Raw genomic sequence first — 25,338 nt, 5'->3', positions numbered from 1 at the left:
GAAGATTGTGCACAAAAGCACTTGAATAAATTTAAAAATTGTAAAATTAATATGCTACCAACCTCATCTTGCACTTTAGTTTCTCCTGAACTTTGAAGTGCAGTAGATATTTCACAGGCACATTTGTTTTTACGCCTGTTCTTCCTCTTTTGACGTTTCTTTTCTTGTTTAAGCTCTCTAACTCTTTCTTCTTCAGAGAGTTCCTCACATAGTTGCTCCAGTCGACTGATACCTTGCACTTTTTCAATTGCCATCTGCAGAGTAAATTTTAAATAAGCATTAAGCTCAATTTGAAACCTGATTTTTCCACACTTAGCTGTGCTTTACTTCAAGTGTTCTATAAAATTCTGAATTTTAATGTGGAAGAATTTTAATAGAGGAATTGACAGGACTGGGACAAACTATCACAACCATTCCAGACCTTAAATCTATGTTTTGTTATTGCTCTTCTAGATATAACCAGCCAAATCACAGAAGGCAGCAGATTGCAGTTATTCTGCTCAAAAGGCACAAGTAGAAATAGATCAACTTCAATTACAATCAACTAGTCAGTGCACAACTGACTTCAGTTTGCACAGAAATGGTAGCAAAGAACGACCAATGATCATGATAACCAAAATTATAAACCATGAAATGTTTTAGAAGTCACTTTTGAAAAGTAGATCTCCTAAAAAGAACAGATATCACCATTAAAGGCAAGAATATGTGTGGATAACAAGGCTAACTTAATGCTAATTTACTATTTATTAAAAGTACCCAAAAATGCTTTCAGAAAAGTTCCTGCATTTTCCCTACCCAGATGAATAACATTAGTCATTAACATAAAAACAGGACAAGAGAAAAACCAAGCATTTATGCCACTCAATGTCAACCAAGGTGATGTTTTATTTCCTCTCCTATAAAACGTGATGCCTAGTATTGATTTGATTTCCTCAATGCTATCAGCAATTTCTTTTCATCTTAAGCCATTTAACAGTATTCCAAAAATGAAAAGTGACAAGCTGAATGTGGAAGAAAACATTATTCTTAATTGTAAAATATTCAGGATTCTTAAATAGCATGAGAGCAACTTAAATTTTGTACCTCAAAACTTTTTCGCAGTGCATCAATACCAAGGTAGAACAGCATATGCCAAGTCTGTTCTTCAGCTCTCAACTTCTGCCAGATTCTGTGCAACCGTTCATATAGGTGAATACCAAGACATGTAAGAACCTCTTCTTGTGCAATGTCTATAGTTTTTGCATGCCTCTCCCTCCGTCTAAAAGCACAAGTATTAAACTATTTAAAATAGTCATTCCAAACTACAGTGTGAACAGCATTTTAAAAAGGACAGTAAAAGCACATTTATCAGAAACATTGTTTGAACACAGATCTATATTGCACACTAACCCATACATCCTGAAATATTGTATTTCCAAATGATGTGGAAGCCATTTGATTCATTGTCCACACCTGCTTTCAGAGCAATCCATTTATTTCTCCTGTAACCTACCCCACTTGCACAGCCATAAACCTAGTAGCTAATAAACTTTGTAACTCTCAAACTTTTTGAGCTATGAGAGGAAATGGTGTGGTCACAAGGAGAATGATGAAACTCCACAAAAAGTGAAATTCAGAGGTTCTGGATTACTGGACCAATTTGCTGTACAGGAACTTTAATATAATAGTCATGCAAACATGATCAAAAGTAAATAATTAGATTCATTTGAGGATGAGTTGCAATTCAGTGAGCAAAGATAGTGGAAAACTAATTCAAAGGCTTAGATTTACACCAGACCCTGATTTGGGATCATCTAACAGGACCCTTCTGTTTTCCAGCAAATTCCTAATTTTCTTTTTGTATGTCAATAATTTATGAGTCTTTTCAGGTTGTATTTTCAACTTAGGTAAAAGGCAAGAATTTACATACGGGTAAAATTATTAAGGAAATGAAGCAGATTTTAAAACCAAGCCATTAAACATTACTGAAAATAAGGAGGCAAATCTTCTGCAAAGCCAGCACTCTTCCTTAGGCATCCCTGCACAAATGCTGGCTTCCACCGCTTTCATCTTCCTCAGCACTTTCTGCTGTGTTGTCATCAGCTACACCAGTGGGCTTGTCACAGAACCCAAAAGGACACTGATGGTTCAGAGCTTTTTGGCCAGATTTACCCTGTAGGAAATTTCACAGCCCCCCCATTTAAATCAGTAGGAAAAATAGGCTGCTTCTGTTTTATTTTACCCTTTTCATTTACTTAAATTAAATGAGTGCAGTTGTCTGTTTTAAATGTAGAACGTGAAACTTCACCAGAGTTGATGAGTGACTGTGTATATCAAAGCTATTTAATTGTTTTCAGAGCTTTGACAGCTCACAAGTCTAATGAGCATCTATTCTTTGAGTCAAGTGGGCTGCCTATCCAAAAACATACACTTAGCCACGCTAAATTGTTAGCAGCCAAATGTTCAGCAGAAGACCAGACCAGAATTAAACAGCACAGCTCAAGCAGCAAGCAATTTTAGGGCTACAGAAGATCTGCCTCATTGTTTTAGCTGCTTTCATATAGCTGATGCTGTTGACTATTCTACAATAAAATGATTTTCTTTAAAACCTTCTTCTAACTTTAATCAACTGAATATCACAAAATCCAGACAACTTCCAAAAAAATTGAAGTGCTGGCTAATTATGCTCATACTGGGATCCATTTTCTTTAGCTACTCACTTTGTTGTTCCTGGTAAAAAAAAATTGAGTTGTTAACCCATCAAAGCTTTAGCAACATTAAGATATACACAAATGTCCCAATCGGCCATCAGACCTGGAACGTGCTAACAATCTATTCTACCAAGCAAAATATGCTTTTGCAGGGTAGTGGAACTGCCAAAAGCCAGCCTACTTCCCTTGGATTATTGGAAGAGACAACCTGCTCCCATGCCTTAAGTGCAGATGTGACAATTCAGGACAGCAACCAAAATTCAGTTTCAGGTTAAGATGTAATTGCATTGAAGTTGCAAACACAGTAGAGCTTTAGTTAATCATTGCCACAGCCTTAAGAATAATCATGGAATTCAGCACAATTTCACACTTGCATCATGCCTACAGAAAAGAGATTTTAAAAAGCAACCAAAAGCGCTAGATAGCCCACTCTAGCAAATTACATACTCATACCCTCCTGCGAACTCTGGCTCAGCACGGCCCAAAAGATGTGCAATGAAGTCAGTCTCACAGCATACGTGGATATGTCGCTCATGGGGACAGCAACGAAGTCCCTCATACAAAGCTGCACAGTAGCCTTTTTCTTTGCTACAATCCAATTCCCCAATCAGAATGTTGTAGGCTCGCAGCACTTTATTTTTGCAATCTGTGCAAAACCTACAATGAAAGACAAAAATGGACGAACCATTATGAATTTAAGATGTTTATTTCAAAGTGAAGTAAATGCTGAGACCTTGTATCATTAGCATCAAATTTATTTCAATCATTATGCACCAATATTACAGCATCTATATCTTACTACAAACCTGTGTTTTCGTAGATAAGTCTCTAACGTTTCCAACAGACAACTGGAATCTATTAGTACTACTTCATCCCTACATTCCTGCGACATCAGCTCCCACACATCCATCCAGCAGCCTCTGTTAACAAAAATGGATATTGTGATTTTTCACAAAGAGTATTCCAATTTGCACAAAGCACCTGGAACAGTTAAAATACACACCAATAATATAATGAAGAGGCAATTCAAGCTTTCTATTGGGATTAATGTTTTCTCAGACCCTGTATAATGTCAGTAGTACCAAACCCCACAGGCACGTGCCACCTGTTTCTATTTATACTTCATTAAACAAGGGAAAACTGAAATATTTTAAGATACAATATGATACAAAGCTGAACAATTAAGAGTGCTAGTAATTGCACATTTGGCAGCTTGTTTTCTCTGATGTTTCACCACGTGGCATAAGATTTAAATACAAAGCCAAAATTATAAAAACTTGCCAATTTTTATTAAACAATGTATTGACCATTGGCTGCTTAGCTCTGCCAGTATGTCATTAATTACATTAGGGAGACTAAAAAAATAGTACAAGTTCCAAGGAAGGATTAGTCAGTCTTTAAAAATTAAAAAAAAACATTGGTTAGCAGAAAGGATGGGAAGGTCAACTAGTGTTTATAGTGCTTGTTCACATCTTTAGGATGTTCCAAAGTTCAGAGCCAATTACATAGAGCAGTATTCCTTTGCAATACAAGGCCCCATTAACAGCAAAAATAAATTACCAGATAATGTGTTTCAGAGGATCAAAAAAAAAAATTCTGAAAACATTCAGCATCAGTAGAGAACCTGGTTCTTATGAATGGCAAACAGAATGTTCCATGAACTTTCTTCCCCAACAAAGATGCTACAGCTGACGTGGATATTTACAACATCAAACAATATTTTATTTCATTGCTTAAGTAATGTTGGTGAAGTTTGGATTAGGTACTTCCACATGGTTGGAGTTAAATGCATGATCTTCTGGCGCAGATGGGTGCGCCACTGATCCAAGACAGAGAAGGAGAAAATATTAAAATATCATAAATATACATTAAAAGATCAAGGAAGCGCGATTTCAGAAATTTTAAAACAGTTTTAAACTTACTGGACATTAAGTGGATGAAAAATAAAAATACACCATGAAAGGTTACACCAACAATTTATAGCAGGACTTATTGCAAGGTGGTCTAGAATTCTGCTTGTATTGGCTCATAAATATGATTGGGACCTACATGTTTGTTCAGAATTGTTCACGGAAAACCATGCTTTTAAGAATTCTTTTGCATGTCGTGTTTGCTTGCACCATGACTTTCAGATTCCCAGTCAAATCTGTACCCCTCTCGCTACACAACAATCAGCGATGAGATTGCCTCCCCACAACTCAGCTGATTGAGTGGAATATAAAGGACAAGCATTCAGAGGACAGACCACAATTAACAGCAGTGCGCTGATGGTATTTCTTGGTTATGGTGACAAAACATATGCAAGTAAATTGCCAAGATCAGAACAATTCAACCAAACCATCAACCAACCGAGCCAAACATTTTCTGAATTATCTCAAATTGTAATGTCCCTTTTTCAGCAAAAAGTAGTTAATCCCACACAAGCAGTCACAGATCAGAAATTATATAGCAAAGAAACTAGCCTTTGGGCCCAAAGTGTCCCCACCAACCAAGCTGCCCACCAATGTTAATCCCATTTACCTGCATTTTGTAATTACACAAGCCTCTACCACCTCTGGCAGCTCCTTTCACATACCACCTACCCTGTACCACCTACATATGCTGCTCAGGTCCCCTTTAAATCTTTCCCTTCTTGCCTCAAACCTATGCCCTCTTGTTTTGGACCTGGGAAGACATTCTACATAGAGTCGAAGCTACAATCACAGTATAATCCACATCTTCAAAAGAAACAGATGATCATTAGTGATCCAATCATTCATTAATAACCAACATTATTAATTTCTGTTCTTCAACCTGTGGGACACACTGGTCATAATTGGTCACATAGTTTTACTTATGTATTGCGTTTTGTGCTTCAGAGAGATTAGTTATAATATTTTCATATTTTTATTTTTAAGGATGGAACAATTACAAATATCTTCCATTCTTGAATTTGGGTAAAAAATATTTATTGAAGCAGCCCAAAAGGAGGTGAACAGACAGGCTTGCTTTTGGATGCATTTTCCAGCATAGATTATTGTAGCTATACTATTCCAATAATGTGCTTACTCGGTTGATGATTACTATTTAATAAATATACGAGAAACAATTTTAAATGGGCACTATACTATTGCATGATTATAACATCAACAAGCTCTCTGGTCATTTATTTCATTCCTATATCAGAGTAGAAGATAATCCAATTACCTAGAATTCAAATAGAATTGCAACATTTTCCCAGCTTTCTTTTAGCTCAATAATCTGCACAATGTAATAAGCTGTGCTGAAGATCAATAGGCAGGGAGCCAATACTGAACTAATTACTGCATTAAGATAAAGCTTATTTAAAACTGTAAACCTGATGGAAGATATTTAACAAATTGAAGTAGGTAGAGGTGAAGAGTTCAAAAACTGGCAGACAACACATCCGCTTAACAAATTTCTACAAATCTGAATTATTTAATGAATCAACATTTTTCTTAATGCTATAGAATAAACTTGCAAAGCTTTACTCCCACTATATGTGCTATTTTCTTCCACAATGGAAGTACATTGTGTTACTATCACTAAAACTAGATCTGCACTACATAAGGATGTCCAAACTAGCAATTCCCTGACATTGTTGACGTGCCAATAAAGATTGTTACAGGCTTTCTAAACTGTTTAAATGAAAGTTCAATAAATTAGCACCATATTGGCACATCTGTCAACCCTCAACAATTTTTAAAAATCAAAGCATCATTGAAAGCAGTGCCTGGATTCATACAGGCTTGGTATGGCAACTACACAGCATGTGATCGCGAGACGCAAATTTGTGGACACAACTCAGCACATCAGGGGAACCACCTTACACTCCTATGGAGTCTGGCCATATTTCTCACTGCTAGCATAATCAAAGATGCCCCCACACAAGACATTCTCCCTTCATTCATCAGGCAGCAGATGTAAAAGTCTGACCAGCTTCATCCAGCTGATATCAGTCTTGAACAGAGCTCTTGCATGATCAGACGGACTCTTGACCTCAAACTACCTTATGATCTTGAACTTTACCTGTTTACCTGCACTGCACTCTGTAGCTTTTACACTTTATTCTGCATTCTACTTCTACCTTGTTCTTCCTCTTAGTACTGTGTAATGACTTGATCTGAATGAGCAGAATGCAAGACAATTTTTGTGCTGTACCTTGGTACACAACCATAATAAACCACACCATGTGTTGGTAAATAGTGCAATATACATTAAGTAATTGCATGCTACATTGTAAATGGAGACTTACAAAGTACAGCCCCAGTATCTATTCTGGGCATTTCCAATAGAGTAATATTTAATTACTATGGCTTGTTTTTAAAAGTGCCGAGTATAAAAAATATTGATCACTTCTAAGCAACTGCAATCCCACTACGAGATACCAAATGGGCAAAGGGATATCTCTCCCAGCAAATCTCTTAAAACTGAAGAAACAAGCAGTTGAGACAAACGAGAGTTGAGGGATGTTACTTATTCAGATTTTCAGAAGTCAAGTGCCGCATACAAGGTTGCTGAACAATGGTAATTAGGGCACGGTACTAACAGATTGGTAAACAGGAAAAAATGTCTGAAAGTGGGGATAAAAGTTCCTTTCAGGATGGCTGCCCATAACTAGTGGAATTCTAGTGTTGGGACCTTAACTTTTTCCTTTAGTGATCTAAATTAATAAACTAATGGCACTGTGACCAAGTTTGCAGATCATACATACCATGATAGATGGAGGAAGAAATAGTGCTGCAGAGGCAGGGAGCCTGCAGGACTTGGGTATAATGATCAAAGAAGGTCAGATGGAATACATAGGAAAGTGTGGAGTTGCAAGAAGATGCAGATTAATTTCTAAATAGGGAGAGAATACAGAAACCAGATATGCAAAGGAACTGCTGAGGTCCACAAAGGGGAAATAGTTCAGGATTCCCTCAATGTTAACTTCAATGTTGAGTCATTGGTAGCAAAGGCAAGTAGAACATTAGCATTTATTTCACGAGCATGTGGTCAGAGCCCATTTGGGATAAGAGAAACTCTGAGCCCAGTGCACAAGGACAGGTGTGCTGGCCCTGGAGAGTCCAAAAAAGGTTCAGACAAACAATCCCAGAAATGAAAGCTCAACAAGAACATCTGATGTCCCTGGGCCTTGGTGGGGTTTAGAAGAATGAGGGGAATCTTACTGAAACCTGCTGGATACTGAAAAAGTCAGTTAATGTGGACATGGAGACAAATGTTTCCATTAGTAGTAGTCTAGGATCCAAATGCATCATAGAGATGCATCATATGCCTCACAGAAAAGGAACTGAGATTTTGAAATTCTTCAGCCAGATGGTGGTGACTTGTACAATTTGTTACTACAGAAGGTAGTAAAAACCAAGTCACAGGGTGGATTTAGGGCAAATATTGATTGGCAAATGGGATGAAGGGTTACAGGGAGAAGGCAAAAAAAAAGTCATGATTGGAACAAAATGAAAACCCCCAATCTGTTCTCTAATATATGGTCTTAAAACAGTTAAGGTGAGATGTCCCTTTACTTTACAGGCACACCAATGCTGTTTAAGACTTCATTGGCAAGAAATCAGAGGGCTACCATCATGGCTGAAACTAGACACCCAAAACCAAATCTCTACCTTCACTGGTTTGAACGGGTGAACTGAAGTCAATAAGCCACAAACCAGCAAGCATAACTAGCCGGAATACAAACAAATCAGGCTCTTGTGGTTCCAAAACATATGTTTTGAATTCTGGAAAGTATGACAGTTACTTTCAATTCTACTGCACCTATTTTAACCCATGAATTGAGCAGTTTAACTTATAACTTAAAAACACTACCAATGTTTGGAAACAAATTATCTTGCATTCCCCTTCCCCTCACCTATTCTTATGCAAAGTATAGCAATTTTTTTGGTTGAACAAGAATTGGTATTATATCACCCTAATCGGAAACTGTATCAATCCATTATTAATTTTTAAATGTTCCAGCTCAAAAGGAGAATCTTTGACCTGAAACATCAACTGCTTCGGTTCCTTGACCTCAAGGTTTCCGGTGTTTTCTAAAGTTCCATTTGATTGGTAAGTGGGATTAAGGGTTACAAGGAGAAGGCAAAAGAATGATTTTTTTTAAACCAGAGTTTTGGCATTTTCACTACTAACTTTTGTTTGCTACCGAGTTTTTGCACATTTTCAGAAGTCATTTTTAACTGCATAACTATCAAGTCCAAGATTGATATCAATATTCAGCAGCAGCTATTAACAATGCATTTGTACACTGTGATGCTTTTATAAATTTAAAGTACTGACAATAAATCAAGATTCATAAGAGTTCTATGCACCTCAAATAAACTACCTAAGGTCATCTCCCTGTTACCTGTGTGGTGGCTGAAAAGGTCCAAAGTGAAAAAGGATGCTACATCTGACTTCTTTCTTGCTGTCTCCAATACTTTTCTTATCTGACCCTAGTGCTCTCTCTGCGTTTCCACTGCTACTGTTCCCTTCACTGTAATTTACAGAAGAGTTAACAGGCTCAGGATCATTTATGCATACATCTTTCTACCCTTCACCTTTAACGATGTACATTGTATATTACAGATACCAAATGCCTCAACTTATTGCATTCTGAAATGCATATTTCAGACTTCAAATAATAGATTTTAATGGTGCTCATATTCCAAAACAAAGTTAATGGTATTGAAGATGTAGGTGTACTACTTCAATTTCCTATTCTGAAATTGGCAATCTTGCGTAAGCTATTTTGAAAAGGCATACAAGGAAGATCATTGAATACTTGGGTACACCGGAGCTGCATCAGCCCAATATCTGATGACAGGCCAGCCAAGCACCATTCAATGTATTCAACTTGAGCTTCAAGTATAGCAAGATGTTAAATAAAAGCCCACTTCAGATTATTAACGAACATCTAGAAAACAATACAAACTGAAGTTTGAAAAAGTTGTTAAAGGTGTCCTTCATCTCAATAACTTGTAGTTTACAAACTTGACCACTTGATGGTGCTATTACAAACAGAAGACACAAATATCATTATGGGCTCTACAAAGAAACAGCAAGCAAATTTATTTCACAAAACAGAAATTTATTGCAGAGGTGCAGATCAAGTCAGGGGTTAAGACAAGTTTCCAGAAATGGAATAACAAGCTCCAAATCTGTTGAGAGCACACAGAATTGAACATGCATGAATGCGGTCCTTTAGTTATTGAGTCAGGCTCTTTATATTATCAATGAAGAAACATTAACTATTCTAAGTATTGCATAGGGTGGTAATTTTGGCATAATTTTATAACCATATAACAATTATAGCACTGAAACAGGCCATCTTGGCCCTTCTAGACCGTGCCGAACGCTTACTCTCACCGAGTCCCACAGACCTGCACTCAGCCCATAATGCTCCATTCCTTTCCTGTCCATATACCTATCCATTTTTTTTAAATGACAAAATTGAACCTGCCTGTACCACTTCTACTGGAAGCTCATTTCACACAGCTACCACTCTGAGTTCCCCCTCCTATTACCCTAAACTTTTTCCCCTTAACTCTCAACTCATGTCCTCTTGTTTGAATCTCCCCTACTCTGTGGAAAAAGCTTATCCACATCAACTCTATCTATCCCCCTCATAATTTTAAATACCTCTATCAAGTCCCCCCTCAACCTTCTATGCCCCAAAGAATAAGGACCTAACTTGTTCAACCTTTCTCTGTAACTTAGGTGCTGAAACCCAGGTAACATATGCAAGAGCAACAAATTTTTAAAAATATATTTTTTTTTAACAAACCAGGATGACAGCATCAATTGTATCAGTTAGAATATAAACAGATTAGCACGTCATTATTGTCATAAACAAATACAAGGCATTAGGCTGAACATAAAAATCCATATTTACAAAGCTCCGCAATGGCAAAGGCCAAGAACCTAGCATAACAGCAAAGAGCATTTAAACATGTCATCTTTCAAACAGGAAGATTTTGATGCTCTTAAATGTCTCCAAGCCTTTCTCTATTTTGTCAATTGATGTTACTCCTGTAGCACTAAATACAGTAATTGTACCATTATTTTACTTTAAGTAATTCCTTTTAGAAACAATTCCAAAACTGCCAGCATCTCTACAAATTCCAATCATAGTGTTCAAACCTGGATAGGAAGTTTAGTCTTAATAAAAGTTCTCAAGTTGGGAGTTTTATCCTTCCAGATCTTTTAAAGAGGCAATTAGTAGTTCACTAACTACTATTGGAACATATAACTTATACAGAACAATACCAAACTTGGCAAAAGCAAAAGACCGGTTTTAACTGATCAGGAAGTACATCAATTTGAAGCTTGGTTTTAAGATATCAACCCATCTCTTCACCCATTCTTTCAAAGTCAGAGTGAATAATTGGGCAACCTTCAGGATTTAAGCTATCAAAGTCGGTAGAGAGATTCCCAAGACACTTATCCTGATACCTTTCAAATATTTACCACAAGCAACTTGACCTATAGCAAATGTAGATGTAAAAATGATGTCATAACAACTAATACCATCTTTTGGCTGCTAATGCCCCAAGCATCTATTTCCTCAACAAACAGTGGGGGGGGGGGGGGGGGGAAGAGGACACGGGAGATCAAAATGTTGCAGTATATTCTAAGTGAGCAAAAATGAAGCACAGATAAGATTTCTCCATTCACAAGGCAACAGAAGTAAAAAAAAGAGAACTATTTATCTCATGCTGATCCACCCAATCAGTAAAGTCAAAGGTCACATGCAGAGAAAATCATAAATGAGTCAGCTAAGTATGAAAAAACATTTACATTTTTGCAGCAACACATGAAACTCTTACTGCCAACAGATTAATTGAGTTGTTAGCCAAAAATCTAAATGTGAAGCACAGCATTTAATAACAACATTTATAAAGGCAAAAATATGATCATTCTACAACATTCATCAAGATGTGGCACGACTATTCATCCCGAACTTCAACTTAACTGGAATACTCCTTTGATGTTGTCGATGCTATCCCAAAGGATCTTATTTACATTAGAATCTTACAAAAGTAAATCCATATTAGCCATTATATATTTTAAAAAACGAAGTGAGGAATATTTTACTCAACTCTATTTCAGAAAGAAATTTGCATTCAAAAATGTCCTACATCTGGAAAAAAAATTTAGTAATCAACTTATTAAAAAGATCCCATAGCTTTTTTTACCAAGATGTCCATTTTCCCACAAAAGATTGCATTTAAATCTCATCATCTAGGAAGGAAATTTCTTTAACCTGGACTGAATCACCAAGCTAATTAAGTTTTTTTTTGTCTATCACAGAAGTGCTTTTTTTTTAAAATGATAAAGGAAAATTCTATCACTTTTCTGATTTAATTTAGCTTATTTAACTATTTAATATAGGTTTTTTCCCCTCTATTATTATATTGAATTATACTACTGTTGCAAAGTCACGACATATGTTGGTGACATTAGACCTGATTCTGCATGGTACTGTAGTACACAAGTCCTGTAGCTATTACTTACCCCAAAGGTTTTGGCTTGTGTGTGTCTAATGAGTGTAATTGACATCTTTTGTTCTTTTTACTTTTAGGAATTGCATCAATCGTCTCATTTAGCTTGGACCTAGACAAAATTATTCAGAAATGACACTGAAATTAATTGACAAATTCTGAGCATTTCACAAAGCTATTCAAATCACATTCTGTATAAGGGTAGTGGAGAATAATACAAATAATACACAATACAGTGGATTCTGGTTAATTGGGCCATTGGCCAATCCCACTTATTTGGTACAACTCTTAAACAAAAAAAAAACTGAGAAAATTGTTTGCATTTCCTTTGTTTATTTGGGACACTACACAGCTTAATTTGAACAGGAGACTGACTGAATAGTTTCTAACTAGTGTCAGCTAAGTGCACTTGTGCAGCTGTTAGGACAACAATATGCTTAGAGCAAACAGTTTTTAAATAGCATCAGTTGCATGTATTATGTTCAAAAACCAGTGATTTTTGTCACAGACAGTAGGCAAGAAATAACTGGTAAGACAATTTCAAACTGATTTGCTCCCAGCTGTTTCAATAATTCACACTGGGAAATGCCAGAAAAAGCCAGGAGTGATAATAAAAACATTTCAATACATCAACAAGTTAGGGAATTTAAAGGTATCGACAATCATCTTTAAAGTTACAATGAGAATGAAGATTTGTAAGATGCAATCATCACTGGCATTGTATGAAGGCAGTCCATTTTCTGCTCTTGGTGTCTGCGCTGATTTTGTTCACTGTGCACTGGATGAATTCTTCCGTTAATAACTATTTGGAACTAATACAGTTTTATGGTATTATAGTATCATTTGTAGCGTTCTAAATTGTTCTGTATTTTATTTAAGTACATAATTTGTTAAATTAGTTTGTCTTTTAAAAAAAACATTTCCATGAAACTAGCTAATTGAAGCAGCAGTTTAATTGGGCCAAATGTACTGGTCCCGGTCCCCATTAACTGGAATTCACTGTACTCCATTTCAAATTCCAGCTCCAACCTTTGTGCTTGACTACCACTCAGTTGAAAAGGCTAATGAAATTTTATCCTTAAATGTGGAGAGAGTAGCATATAGTCAATCAATTACTCGTATGAAGACAAATATCAGCACTAGAGCAACAAAACACCCTTTTCAATCAACACTAGAAGGAAGAAAGATTAAAAGTTAAAGTCTGTCTTCAAATCTTTTCTTTCGAGGCCAAATGATAACACAGCAAAAGGGTATTTTATTTTCATCAGCCACATTCAATCAATAATTGAATTTTTTGAGGATGTGACTAAACACATTGATGAAGAGCAGCAGGTGTAGCATATATGGATTTCAGCAAGGTATTTGATAAGGTACCCCATGCAAGGCTTATATAGAAAGCAAGGAGGCATGGGATCCAAGGGGACATTGCTTTGTGGATCCAGATCTGGCTTGCCCACAGAAGGCAAAGAGTGGTTGCAATCGGATCATATTCTGCATGGAGGTGGGTCACCAGTGAAGTGCCTCAGGGATCTGTTCTGGGACCCTTACTCTTCATGATTTTTATAAATGACCTGGATGAGGAAGTGCAGGGATGGGTTAGTAAGTTTGCTAATGACACAAAGGTAGGAGGTGTCGTGGATAGTGTGGAGGACTGTCAGAGGTTACAGCGGGACTTTGATAGGATGCAAAACTGGGCTGAGAAGTGGCAGATGGAGTTCAAACCAGATAAGTATGAAATGGTTCATTTTGGTAGGTCAAATATGATGGCAGAATGAAGTATCAATAGTAAGACTCTTGGTAGTGTAGAGGATAAGAGGGATCTAGGGGTCCGAGTTCATAGGATGCTCAAAGCAGCTGCGCAGGTTGACTCTGTGGTTAAGAAGGCGTATGGTGCATTGGCCTTCATCAATCGTGGAATTCAATTTAGGAGAAGAGAGGTAATGTTGCAGCTATATAGGATTCTGGTCAGACCCCACTTGGAGTACTGTGCTCAGTTCTGGTTGGCTCACTACAGGAAGGATGTGGAAGCCATAGAAAGGGTGCAGAGGAGATTTTACAAGGATGTTGCCTGGATTGGGGGGCATGCTTATAAGAATAGGTTGAGTGAACTCAACCTTTTCTCCTTGGAGTGGAGGAGGATGAGAGGTGACCTGATAGAGGTGTACAAGATGATGAGAGGCATTGATCATGTCGATAGTCAAGAGGCTTTTTTCCAGGGCTGAAATGGTTGCCACAAGAGGACACAGGTTTAAGGTGCTAGTGAGTAGGTACAGAGGAGATGTCAGGGGTAAAGTTTTTACTCAGAGAGTGGTGAATGCGTGGAATGGGCTGCCGGCAATGGTGGTGGAGGCGGATATGATAGGGTCTTCTAAGAGGCTTTTAGATAGGTACATTGAGCTTAGTAAAATAGAAGGCTATAGGTAAGCCTAGTAATTTCTAGGGTAGGGATAGATTCGGCACAACTTTGTGGGCCGAAGGGCCTGTATTGTGCTGCAGGTTTTCTATGTAATAATGAAAGGAACAGTTAAACCCCTGAGAAAAGTTAATTTAATAGAGTTGGCAGTCAAAAGTTTTCATTTAAATGAACGCTTATGACAAATTTGATGCTAAGTCTATCATCAGACTATACTGGATATGAATACGACAGTAGTTTAAAAACATTTTTATATGGCGTAATGATCAAGTTCACCACCAACAGATTTTACCACAAGATAGAACTTGGGAACTCAATTAAAAGATCAAAACAATTATTTAATGTATAGTGACAATGGTGAAATGTTTAGGGGAAGAATAAGTTATCACTTTTTATTTCAATTCATGCAGAAAAGCTGTGGGCTTAAAGCAGGGGTTCCCAACTCTTTTTTTAATGTCACGGAGCCTTACCATTAACCACGGGGTCCGTGGACCCCAGGCTTATAGAACAAGTCAATTTGATTTGTTCACTGGTCTTATCATTTCTTCCCAAGAGCTTTCATCACTCAAGTGCTTTAGTTTTTAACAAAAAGATGTAGCACACATGATGCTTCATTGAACCCATCTGATTCAATTATTGTCTTCAAAATATAAGCCAAAATGAGTAATACTGTCCTAACTCCCAGTAGAAATGCAAACAAGCTATTTCTGAAAATTCACCAACAAAATAGACTTCATCCAATAGTAAAATTTTAAATATCAATTTAATACTACAGGAAGCAATTTATTATTTAGTAAAATAAGCAAGAATAAAAGTTTTTAAGTATTCACTTACCCATGAACATAAAATAACGTATACAATTTTTTTGCATCTGTCATGCAAGCACGAGTTACTGAAAGAACTCCTGTGGGACCCACTGAAAGCGGCTCCAAGGCTGGATTTCCAGATTCTACTAGCTGTGAGAAAAGACGCTCCACACTGCGTCGACATCCAACACATGGAACAAGCTGAGAAAGTGCATTGAAGACTTCACGGGACGTTACCATCATAGCAATATTAAGGTCTTGCTGCTTGAGCATACCATGTTGCTAAAACAAAATTGTTTCATTTTAGCTGCAACTTAAAAGGCAAAAAACTCAATTTCTAAAACAAAAAATTCTTGTATTATAAAGACATGCCCTTGCTCCAGGTATTTATCAACGTATCAGTCGTACATACAGAACAAACCATTCATTCAGGCTACTTTGAATTACCAGTAAGAAAAGCTTTCCTTTCAAACTATATATTTTTCTCATATATACACATTCACACACATTTATGAAGATACAGCTTGCTTCTGCTGTTTAAAATATCAGCAATGTTGGCACTTACAGGAGAAACAGAAGTGGCATGGGAATGAGGCAATGACCCACCGTGTGCTCCATCTAATAATCTGCCTACTCACCTCAGCTTTTGTAGTAGCTTCCAATCATGGAGACCAGAGTTAAGCAACTACTCCACAAGCAGAAGAGGATACCAGTGATGACCACGCTGCAACCCTAACACCACCTTTACTCATGGTTGACAACTCATACCTTATTTTGCAGTTTTTAATATGTCTCACAGCAGTTGAAATCAAGTTGAATAATCATAAAGTGCATTTAAAATATACTGAATGAACTGCAACTCGAGTGAACTCAGCTAAAGTTATAATTTTTTTGGTGAAGGGCTGGATATGCTGACTATAAGTAGCATAACTCTAAAGGGTCAAACATGAAGCAAAACACACAAAATGCTGATGGAACGCAGCAGGTCAGGCAGCATTTATAGCTTCAGGGTCTCGGCTCGAAACGTCGACAGCGCTTCTCCCTATAGATGCTGCCTGACCTGCTGCGTTCCACCAGCATTTCCTGTGTGTGGCTTGAATTTCCAGCATCTGCAGATTTCCTTGTGTTTGCAGGTCAAACATGAAGGCTTGCTAACATCTCCAGAGTTATGAAAAGTTATTGGATTCAATAATCAGTCCAGAAGTGCAACGGGTGAAATGCTCACCGATACAGTCCATATTTCCACACCATAGTGCTCTACGCAGCAAGCAAGCAAAAATCTCCAAGAAACTTTAATTATATCAGTACAATCCAGCCCACTGAAATCTATAAAATGGGACAAAAAGAAATCTAGTATCATGTTTGAAGATTCCTGTGATGCATTCATAATAGATGGGATTTAATCTTGCAATTTCATCATGGGTAATTTTAAGTATAACAATCTACTGGCATTGGCAAATAAATTACTGTCCATTTTTTTTCAACTCCTAAACCTATCAGAAATCAAGTCTTTTATTTCCCGTGGACACAAGAGACCGAAGTCACATGTTTGACCCCATCTGGAAAATCCCAGCAGAAAGCCTACCTGAAAGCCAACGAGGACCTATTTTTCATTCTGATTTTCAAGTGAACAATGATCAAAATAAGTACTTACAATCCACGAATCATGGTTGTATATTTTTATCAAAGCGTCAACATCAAGTTCATGCAACGCTTTAAAACCGGTTTTTATGTCTTCATTTAATAACTGGAAATGAAACAACTTTACTATCACACTGTCATTAATCAATCTAACCATCTAGATCACTTTACTCTCAAATAGTGAGCCTAAAGTCCTAAACAAGATGCTGGTCATGTTACAAGACTCAACAGCAGCATTTAACCTTGAACACACATTGGATTTCTAATACAAAAGCCAAAACGTACAAAAAGGCCACCACACAACTGCATTCTTAACAACTCACTTCTGAATGCTACCTTATTTTTCAAAGAACTGAAATCAGTAGAAATGCTCAGGTCAGATAGCATCTGAGGAAAGAGAAATAATATTAATGCTTCAAGTCAGAGACCCCTCTTAAATAATTTTTCATACTGGAGATCAAATTTATCACGCCTTTTCCACCAATACTGCTTGACCTGCTGAGTGTTACCAACTTTCTTTTATTTCAATAATACTAACTTTCTTGCAAGAAAGTAATGTACTTTCATGTGATGACTGGGAAGAATTAGAGCTATAAAACAGAACAAGTTGTATTTGATGTTTATAAATGGTATAAATGGAGATAGGAGACTAGCTAAATTGATTGATGAAATACAACACCAGTTGCTTAGGCTAATAGTAGCTGTGGGAGCCAACAGTTTAAATACAGGCTACTGTGTTGTCTGTTGTCAACATTTCAATGAGTACACAAGTCTGCACCAGTATCTTAATATAGTGTCTCCTTACCTGAACAAATTGTTTCAATTGTGCACCATTGATCTGGTGACCATCAAGGTTCAACATATTGTCAGAGAATTCCATTACCATCTGTAGGGAAACCACAGTTAAAATCTATTATAACAAATTATATGATATGCATCATTTAAAGGCAACTTAAAATATTGTGACACTTTATCATCTCTTTCTACAACTGAACTAAAGACAATCATTTGGTTAAGCAATGACTTACTAAACGTTGCTCTACTAAAAGCTTTCAAAGAATTTAAAAGCAACACACACAAAATGTCCTCCCACGACCCCACTCGGGATAGGGTTCCCCTTGTCCTCACCTACTACCCCACCAGTCTCCGGGTTCCCATAACTTTCCGCCACTTCCAACGGGATACCACTACCAAACACATCTTTCCCTAACCCCCTTCTGCTTTCCGCAGGGGGTGCTCCCTACGCCACTCCCTTGCCCATTCGCCCCCCCCCCCCAAATCCCTTCCCACCAATCTCCCTCCTGGCACTTATCTTTGTAAGCAGAACAAGTGCTACACCTGCCCTTACACTTCCTCCCTCACCACCATTCAGGGCCCCAGACAGTCCTTCCAGGTGAGGCGACACTTCACCCGTGGGTCCGCTGGTGTAATATACTGTGTCCAGTGCTCCCGGTGTGGCCTTCTATATATTGATGAGACCCGACACAGACTGGGAGACCATTTCGCTGAACACCTACACTGTCCGCCAGAGAAAGCAGGACCTCCCAGTGGCCACACATTCTAATTCCACATCCCATTCCCATTCTGATACGTCAATCCATGGCCTCCAAACGTTCCACCAGCATTTTGTGTGCGTTGCTTGAATTTCCAGCATCTGCAGATTTCTTCGTGTTGAAGAATTTAAAAGGTTCATTTCTAAACCCAACAATTTTGAAGATGCGTAGTTCTATTTAACCATATACACATTATCAAAATCAGTAGCCCAGATCAAAATACTTTGAACCAACTATCTACAACATAAAAGTAAGGATTACAAGGGAACAGCTAGAAAAAAGTCACTCAATTTCAACTTGGGACTATTCCAAATTTATTCCAAGAGCTATTCCTTCCCAATTTAAACTAAACCAGTATTCATTTTACAAAAAAAGGCAAGGAATGTTTTGTTCAATAGTGATGTACAGACCTATTTCACTTCACTATAATCCAACAGCAAATTCAAAGCTTACTGATTTCCACAATGCTTACAATAACTTGACATACCAACTCACAGTAATATATAGTATCTCAAAGATTCAAAGTACATTTATTTTCAAAGACTCAAAGTACATTTATTATCAAAGAATTTAAAAATTATGCAAACTTGAGATTTGTTTGCTCACAGGTGGCCACAAAGCAAGAAACCCTAAAGAACCCAATTAAGACAAAAAAATCACTAATCATGCAAACAACATTCTGAACCCAAATTGAGTCCCCAAATCTGAACCCAGGAGTAGGCTCAAAGTCATTCTTATCAGTTCATCAAATTAGCAGACACAGAGTATAGCAGCCGTGGCAGGCTTCATAGCCTCAGCATCAGAGAGGAGCGACCATTGTGGAGAGTGTGTGAAATCAGCTCTCACCTCGGATACCTATACCCTGTCTTTTTAATCTATCTGGGCTGGCACTTAAATTGAGCTAATGATTGAAAAAGGAAGACTCCAATGCCCTGGTGAGAGTGGTGAACATCGAGAACAAGCATAATCAGCTCAGGGCGTAGACCACGATATCAAGCAACTCACTCCGGGTCCAAACTTCACCACCCAGACCAAAGCCACTCTCAAGCTCTTCAAATCAGCTCAGTGCGCAGAGCAATCCAACCTTGCACCCAGACCAGTTGTATTAGCATCGGAACTCCAATCTGCAATGATTCTGCGACCATCTCAGCTCATTTCCCAAACTCGCCTCACCATCACTACAACTGTCCACAGCCTCCTGCTATCCTGCGTACTGGAGCCTCCACACTAGGCTATAATACAATTAGTTACAATGCTCTTCACCATACATGTGTATAAGATTACTAGAGTCACTGATGACAAACCATATTTCCTCAAAGTACTAATGAAGGACAGCTGATGTGCTTTGTCTGTGATTGCAGTGTTGGGCTCAGGATACATCCCTTAAGATGTTGACATGCAGGAACTTAAAGCAGTTTACCCTTTCTGCTACTGACACCTCACTGAGGACTACTGTGTTCTCCTGACTTACCTTCCCTAAAGTCCAAACTCCCCTGGGCTTGAAGTTGAGTGCCACTTGCCCTCCCTCCCTCGTACTCCTCCTTGGCGCCATCTGAAATTCGGCCAACAGTGGCAGCAAGTACAACAAATATGCAAAGCAGCAATATGTCAAAAGAACATTCCGATAATAGGGCACATTGACAATATGCCGGTCATCAAGAAACCATTGCTGATGCAGAGTCCATCACAAACGCAACCACAGGGTGATCCCTTTGCTGCGTAACACTGCAACCATACTGGACTAAACTGTTATTTCCACATCAAGGGCTTATTATTTGTGCAAACCCAAGACATTCTACAGATGCCGGACAACTTGAACAACACATACTAAATACTGGAGGAACTCACCAAGTCAGGAAGCATCTATGGAGGGGAATAAGCAGTGTACCTTGCTTGGGCTGAGACTCTTCCTTGGGAATGAACTGGTCCAGCCCTCACTGAATTGGTCATTTTTGAATCATGCAATGCATCACAAAATTAAGAAAGCAGAACAACAATTCACCATCATCGAATGCTAGATGGAAATAGTACACCATGAAGGATGCAATTAATACTACAACAACCATTTGGAATAAAGTGAAGTAACAATGATGAATGTTTGTTTATAAAAGTTATAGCCTGAATCAATGAATGACTTCAAAGGTTTCCCTAATACAACTAGCATGAATGTCGTACACTCTAACAAGCAGGAGTTGAAATCAGAGTCAAAGTTCTTGCATCATGTGAAAAACTTATGGATATTCAAGAACCAATGAAGCATGACACAACCAATTCAAAAGGTGAAACAAGAGGCTTCCTTAACAAAGCAATGCATCTACTACAATCCTCACCAAAAGCAAATCTCATTGCCCGACTCATCTACCTTAGTCTTTTCCTATCACCACCCAAAATATATATCAACTTGTGCAAAAATCTTCACTTTGAGCCTCTTTTACCTTCTGAATTTTTTAGATAATTAAACATAAACATTTTTATACACTCAGACCCCACACAAATCTGATTCTTTCCAAAGCCGTTATTCAATTCTTTACTGAAATTATTTAAACGACAAAAATTCATTCCAAACAAACCTCTCAAAAGCAGTCATCACTACAATAATCAATCAACCCATGAAAGAGCTCTACATATGCTCTGAGCCACTCATAACTAATGTATTAGTTCATGATTTGCATCCCTTGCATGTAAACATTCTTGCTCCCATGCCAATTTATTCTATTTTTTTTCACCCAGAATGTCTGAAAACAGCCTGCAACATCCAGTGAGGGTAGTACATCTAAGATGTCTAGGAAAAGTATTAGCATGGATATAAAACTGCAAGTGTTGTGAAGCTGGTGAGCATCAGGTTGATGTTGGTGCCCCTTTCAAATTGGCTACAGTGATGATCAGAGCAATTATAAAAAATGCAGACAAGATCAAAGTTTCTGCAATGATGATCTCTACAATCTTGACAAGCAGTGAACCAGCATTCCTGTAGAAGTGGTTCACCTTCCATCCAAAACCACTTCATCACCCCAACCAAAGGATCAAGGAGTAATATTGAATTTTAAAGCCTACATTTGTCGCACATTCAAGCAACTTGCAAAGGAAACAAAAGATCAAGACAATCCATCAGGCAATTTTGGAAAAACTACAACATCATGAAATATAACTACGACAGCATCTTAAACCCAGGAAAATATTGCATACAACTTCATAAAACCAATGGTAAACAAACTCAACACTCAACAACTAGAAAGTATTTGAAAACACGGAGATAGTTGTAAAGATAGATGTTAGTGTATAGATGTCTGTACATGGCAGAGACCAATAACACAAACAGTACTGCAGGAATTCCCCAGAAATTGTTTCTATAATCAGGCATGATGTACGACTGGAGAGCTTTCTTGCCCTTGAGGCCAATGCAAGTGTAGTTTTAAAAAAAATCACAGCTACACTGTCTTGGTTAGGCTCCCCTCTAAACTAAATCACTGGGAATGAATAGCAGCTGTTAAGACTACTGTGACTCCAACAGTCACTCTGACTAAAGGCTGATATGTACTTGTGCGTATGGGCTACACCACAGCCTGTGCCATAACCCTGACTTTCGCTTCTGTGTCGTTCTACACCGTAGTGAGCATGCATTGGTGTGCGCCAAAACACTAGTTGGTGGTGGGGTTTCTATGCCACTGTGTTGAGTTTCTTCGTGAGAGACATGGATGAGGAAATGCATTTCAAACGATTTCGCATGTCGGCTGGTAGATTTGACGATTTGGTTCATCTATTTCACATCGGTGTACCGACATGGCGGAGAAGCAGCAACCAGAAATGTGTAGGAGGAAATGCGATGCTACCAAATGGGCCAATCAGTTGTTGCACTCTGCATCGCCGCAGCTCGCTAGTTTTTTGTGGAGGTGCACATCACCATGGGCAAACTGCGGCCCGTTAAGCTTTTTAATCCGGCCCACAGAACTTGATGAAATTATATTAATAAACCTTGTTAACATATTTTCCCCGCAATTCTGGCGTTTTCCCAATAGATGACGCACTCTATATACATTGACCTTTGTTGAGGTGCAGTGTATTACTCCACATTTGCGCTTTACTTTGTAACCTTGTGGCGACCCATTTCCTGGCACATCCGAACCGGCTCACAATTAGCCAGCGTTCCGGCTAAGGGAAATAGCCTGCGGGGATTTGTGAGCACAGAGCTTTGGAGCCTCTGCGCCACGGGGGGCAGGTTGAGGGATGCTTAAAAGTGAGGCTGGGGATTTTGAATAAAGTTTTTTCCTTCGACTGCAGTTACCGACTCCGTGTCATAATTTTAGCGCAGCGTGTAGCACACCGCTACAACCTCTCACCCCTTCTGTAAAGATGAGTGGAGCTAAGAAAAGTGGATAGAGAATGTCGGGTGTTTAATAAGGAGTGGACAACTAAATATCTTTTTACCGAACACAGATCAACTGCTGTATGCCTGATATGCCAAGAGACTGTGGTGGTTTTTAAAGAATATAATATCAGCCGTCACTTTGCCACAAAACATGCCAACTATGCTAGCGACCAGTCAACGAAAGAACGGGAAGCTAATGCTCAGAGGTTGGCAGCTAATTTACAGGCTCAACAAAATTTTTTTCACTGTCAAACTGCCATTCATGACTCAAGTACCAAGGCGAGTTTTATGCTTTCATTCAAATTAGCAAAGGCCAGCAAGCCTCTGTCTGAAGGCGAGTTTTTAAAAGAATGTATGGTGGAGACAGCAGGTGTATTGTGTCCGGAGAGCAAAGACAAATTTGAAAAAATCAGTTTATCATGCAGGACAGTGACTCGCTGTGTGGAACTGATAGATGAAGATATAACCAGCGACTTAAATAAAAAGGCAGAGTCGTTCACGTTATATTCATTAGCACTGGATGAAAGCAACGATGTAAAAGACACTGCTCAGCTCCTCATTTTTATCCGAGGAATTAACAATACTTTTGAAATAACGGAGGAGTTTTTGACAATGGAGTCTCTGAAAGGAAAAACACGGGGAGAGGACTTGTATGACCAGGTGTCTGCTGTCATCGAAAATATGAAGCTCCCTTGGAGTAAACTTATCAATGTCACCACAGATGGATCTCCTAATTTGACGGGGAAAAATGTTGGCCTGCTGAGGAGAATACAGAATAAAATGAAAGATGAAAATCCTGACCAGGATGTTATTTTCCTTCACTGCATCATCCACCAGGAATCTCTATGTAAATCGGTATTACAGCTGAATCATGTTGTGAATCCTGTCGTAAAACCTGTCAACTTTATACGTGCAAGGGGACTTCAGCACCGTCAGTTCATCACGTACCTGGGGGAAACTGATGCGGATCACCAGGACCTACTTTACCACTCCCGTGTCCGCTGGTTAAGTTTGGGCAAAGTGTTTCAACGAGTATGGGAGCTCAAAGAGGAGATCGGTGCATTTTTGGAGTTACTGAGGAAGGCCGGCGAATTTCCTGAGCTGAGCAACAAGAGCTGGCTTTGTGACTTTGCGTTTGTTGTGGATATATTTTCACACATGAATGAACTGAACGTGAAGCTACAGGGGAAGGATCAGTTTGTGCATGACATGTACACAAACGTGAAAGCCTTTAAATCCAAGCTGGCTTTTTTCTCCAGGCAAATTTCAAATAAGTTATTCACTCATTTTCCCACACTAGCCACGCTGGAAGAGGCCGGTGCAAATGTGAAAAAATACAGCGAGTCACTGGATGCGCTGCACAGAGAATTCTGCCGTTGCTTTTCTGATTTTGAAAAAATTGACAAGTCACTTCAGTTGGTGGCCTGTCCCGTCACAAGATCCTGAAACAGCACCAGAGGAGCTACAGCTGGAACTGATCGACCTTCAGTCTGACCCCGTCTTAAAAGAGAAGTTCAACTCTCTTAAACTGAATGACTTTTATGCTTCACTTGGTAAAGAGGTGTTTCGAAACCTCCGGAGGACGGCACAGAAAATGCTGGCGTTGTTCGGCTCGACCTATTTGTGTGAACAGGCGTTCAGCATTATGAACATCAACAAAGCCAGCCACAGATCCAAGTTAACTGACCAACATCTCAGATCCATCCTGAGAATCGCCACAACAAAACTAAATCCAGACTTTGATGCGCTGGCTAAAAAGGGAGACCAACAACACTGTTCCCACTGAAATTAAAAATAAGTTTCTTCGTTGTGGTATGTAAAAAATGCATTTGAAAATATTTTTTTCAATAAGCCTTACATGTCATTTCTGTTAAGTGATGGACATGAGTAGTGCGCAGGTGCACATACGTTCTCAAAATAAAAAACGTGCTCTGCATACTGGCGCGCTCTCATTGTTCTGTCATTGTGCAGGTCGTTGTTGAGTTTTGGCACAGGGGACAATTGAATAAGAAGGAGCAGGACAAGTAGACCTGCATCTCCTACCGTTTTTGAAATAAAGACAGTCAGGAGGAGAGTGATGATGATAATATCTTGAAGGATAACAGAATTTTCAGTGCTTTAAAATAATAACTTACTATTTTAAAAAGCTGTATTTTATTCATTTAATTTTCAGTGTTTTAAAAGTCATTTCAATAAATAGCTAAATACCATGGGACTTCAAAGACAGGTATTTTGTTGTAATGCATTTGCTCATTTTCAATTGAAATTAAAGCACATGTTTTCTACATATCCCATGATATTTTATTTTCTCTTATGAGGTGTATTACCAAAACACTCTATCCATCTGCTCCTGGTCCGGCCCCCCTGTCAAATTT

At 38.4% G+C, this 25,338-nt stretch overlaps 1 protein-coding gene across 3 annotated transcripts in view; it reads right to left on the bottom strand.

Moving 5' to 3' along the window:
* ggnbp2 (gametogenetin binding protein 2) overlaps positions 1–25,338 on the bottom strand; it is a 47,432-nt gene that overhangs the window by 8,366 nt on the left and 13,728 nt on the right. For 2 of the 3 annotated variants that reach the window (XM_059973207.1, XM_059973206.1), the window contains exons 2-8: positions 17,850–17,930; positions 15,432–15,685; positions 12,198–12,296; positions 3,497–3,610; positions 3,138–3,347; positions 1,084–1,258; positions 63–254 (exon numbers count right to left, since the gene is read on the bottom strand). In XM_059973207.1, the coding sequence (XP_059829190.1) occupies positions 63–254; positions 1,084–1,258; positions 3,138–3,347; positions 3,497–3,610; positions 12,198–12,296; positions 15,432–15,685; positions 17,850–17,930 (1,125 nt within the window). The remainder of the gene's footprint in view (positions 1–62; positions 255–1,083; positions 1,259–3,137; positions 3,348–3,496; positions 3,611–12,197; positions 12,297–15,431; positions 15,686–17,849; positions 17,931–25,338) is intronic. The other variant, XM_059973208.1, reaches the window with a different exon arrangement.

The sequence above is a fragment of the Hypanus sabinus genome, chromosome 6, assembly GCF_030144855.1.
Source record: "Hypanus sabinus isolate sHypSab1 chromosome 6, sHypSab1.hap1, whole genome shotgun sequence".
NCBI lineage: Eukaryota > Metazoa > Chordata > Chondrichthyes > Myliobatiformes > Dasyatidae > Hypanus > Hypanus sabinus.
The sequence above is the reverse complement of the archived record's forward strand: the minus strand, read 5'-3'. Positions and strand labels throughout refer to the sequence as shown.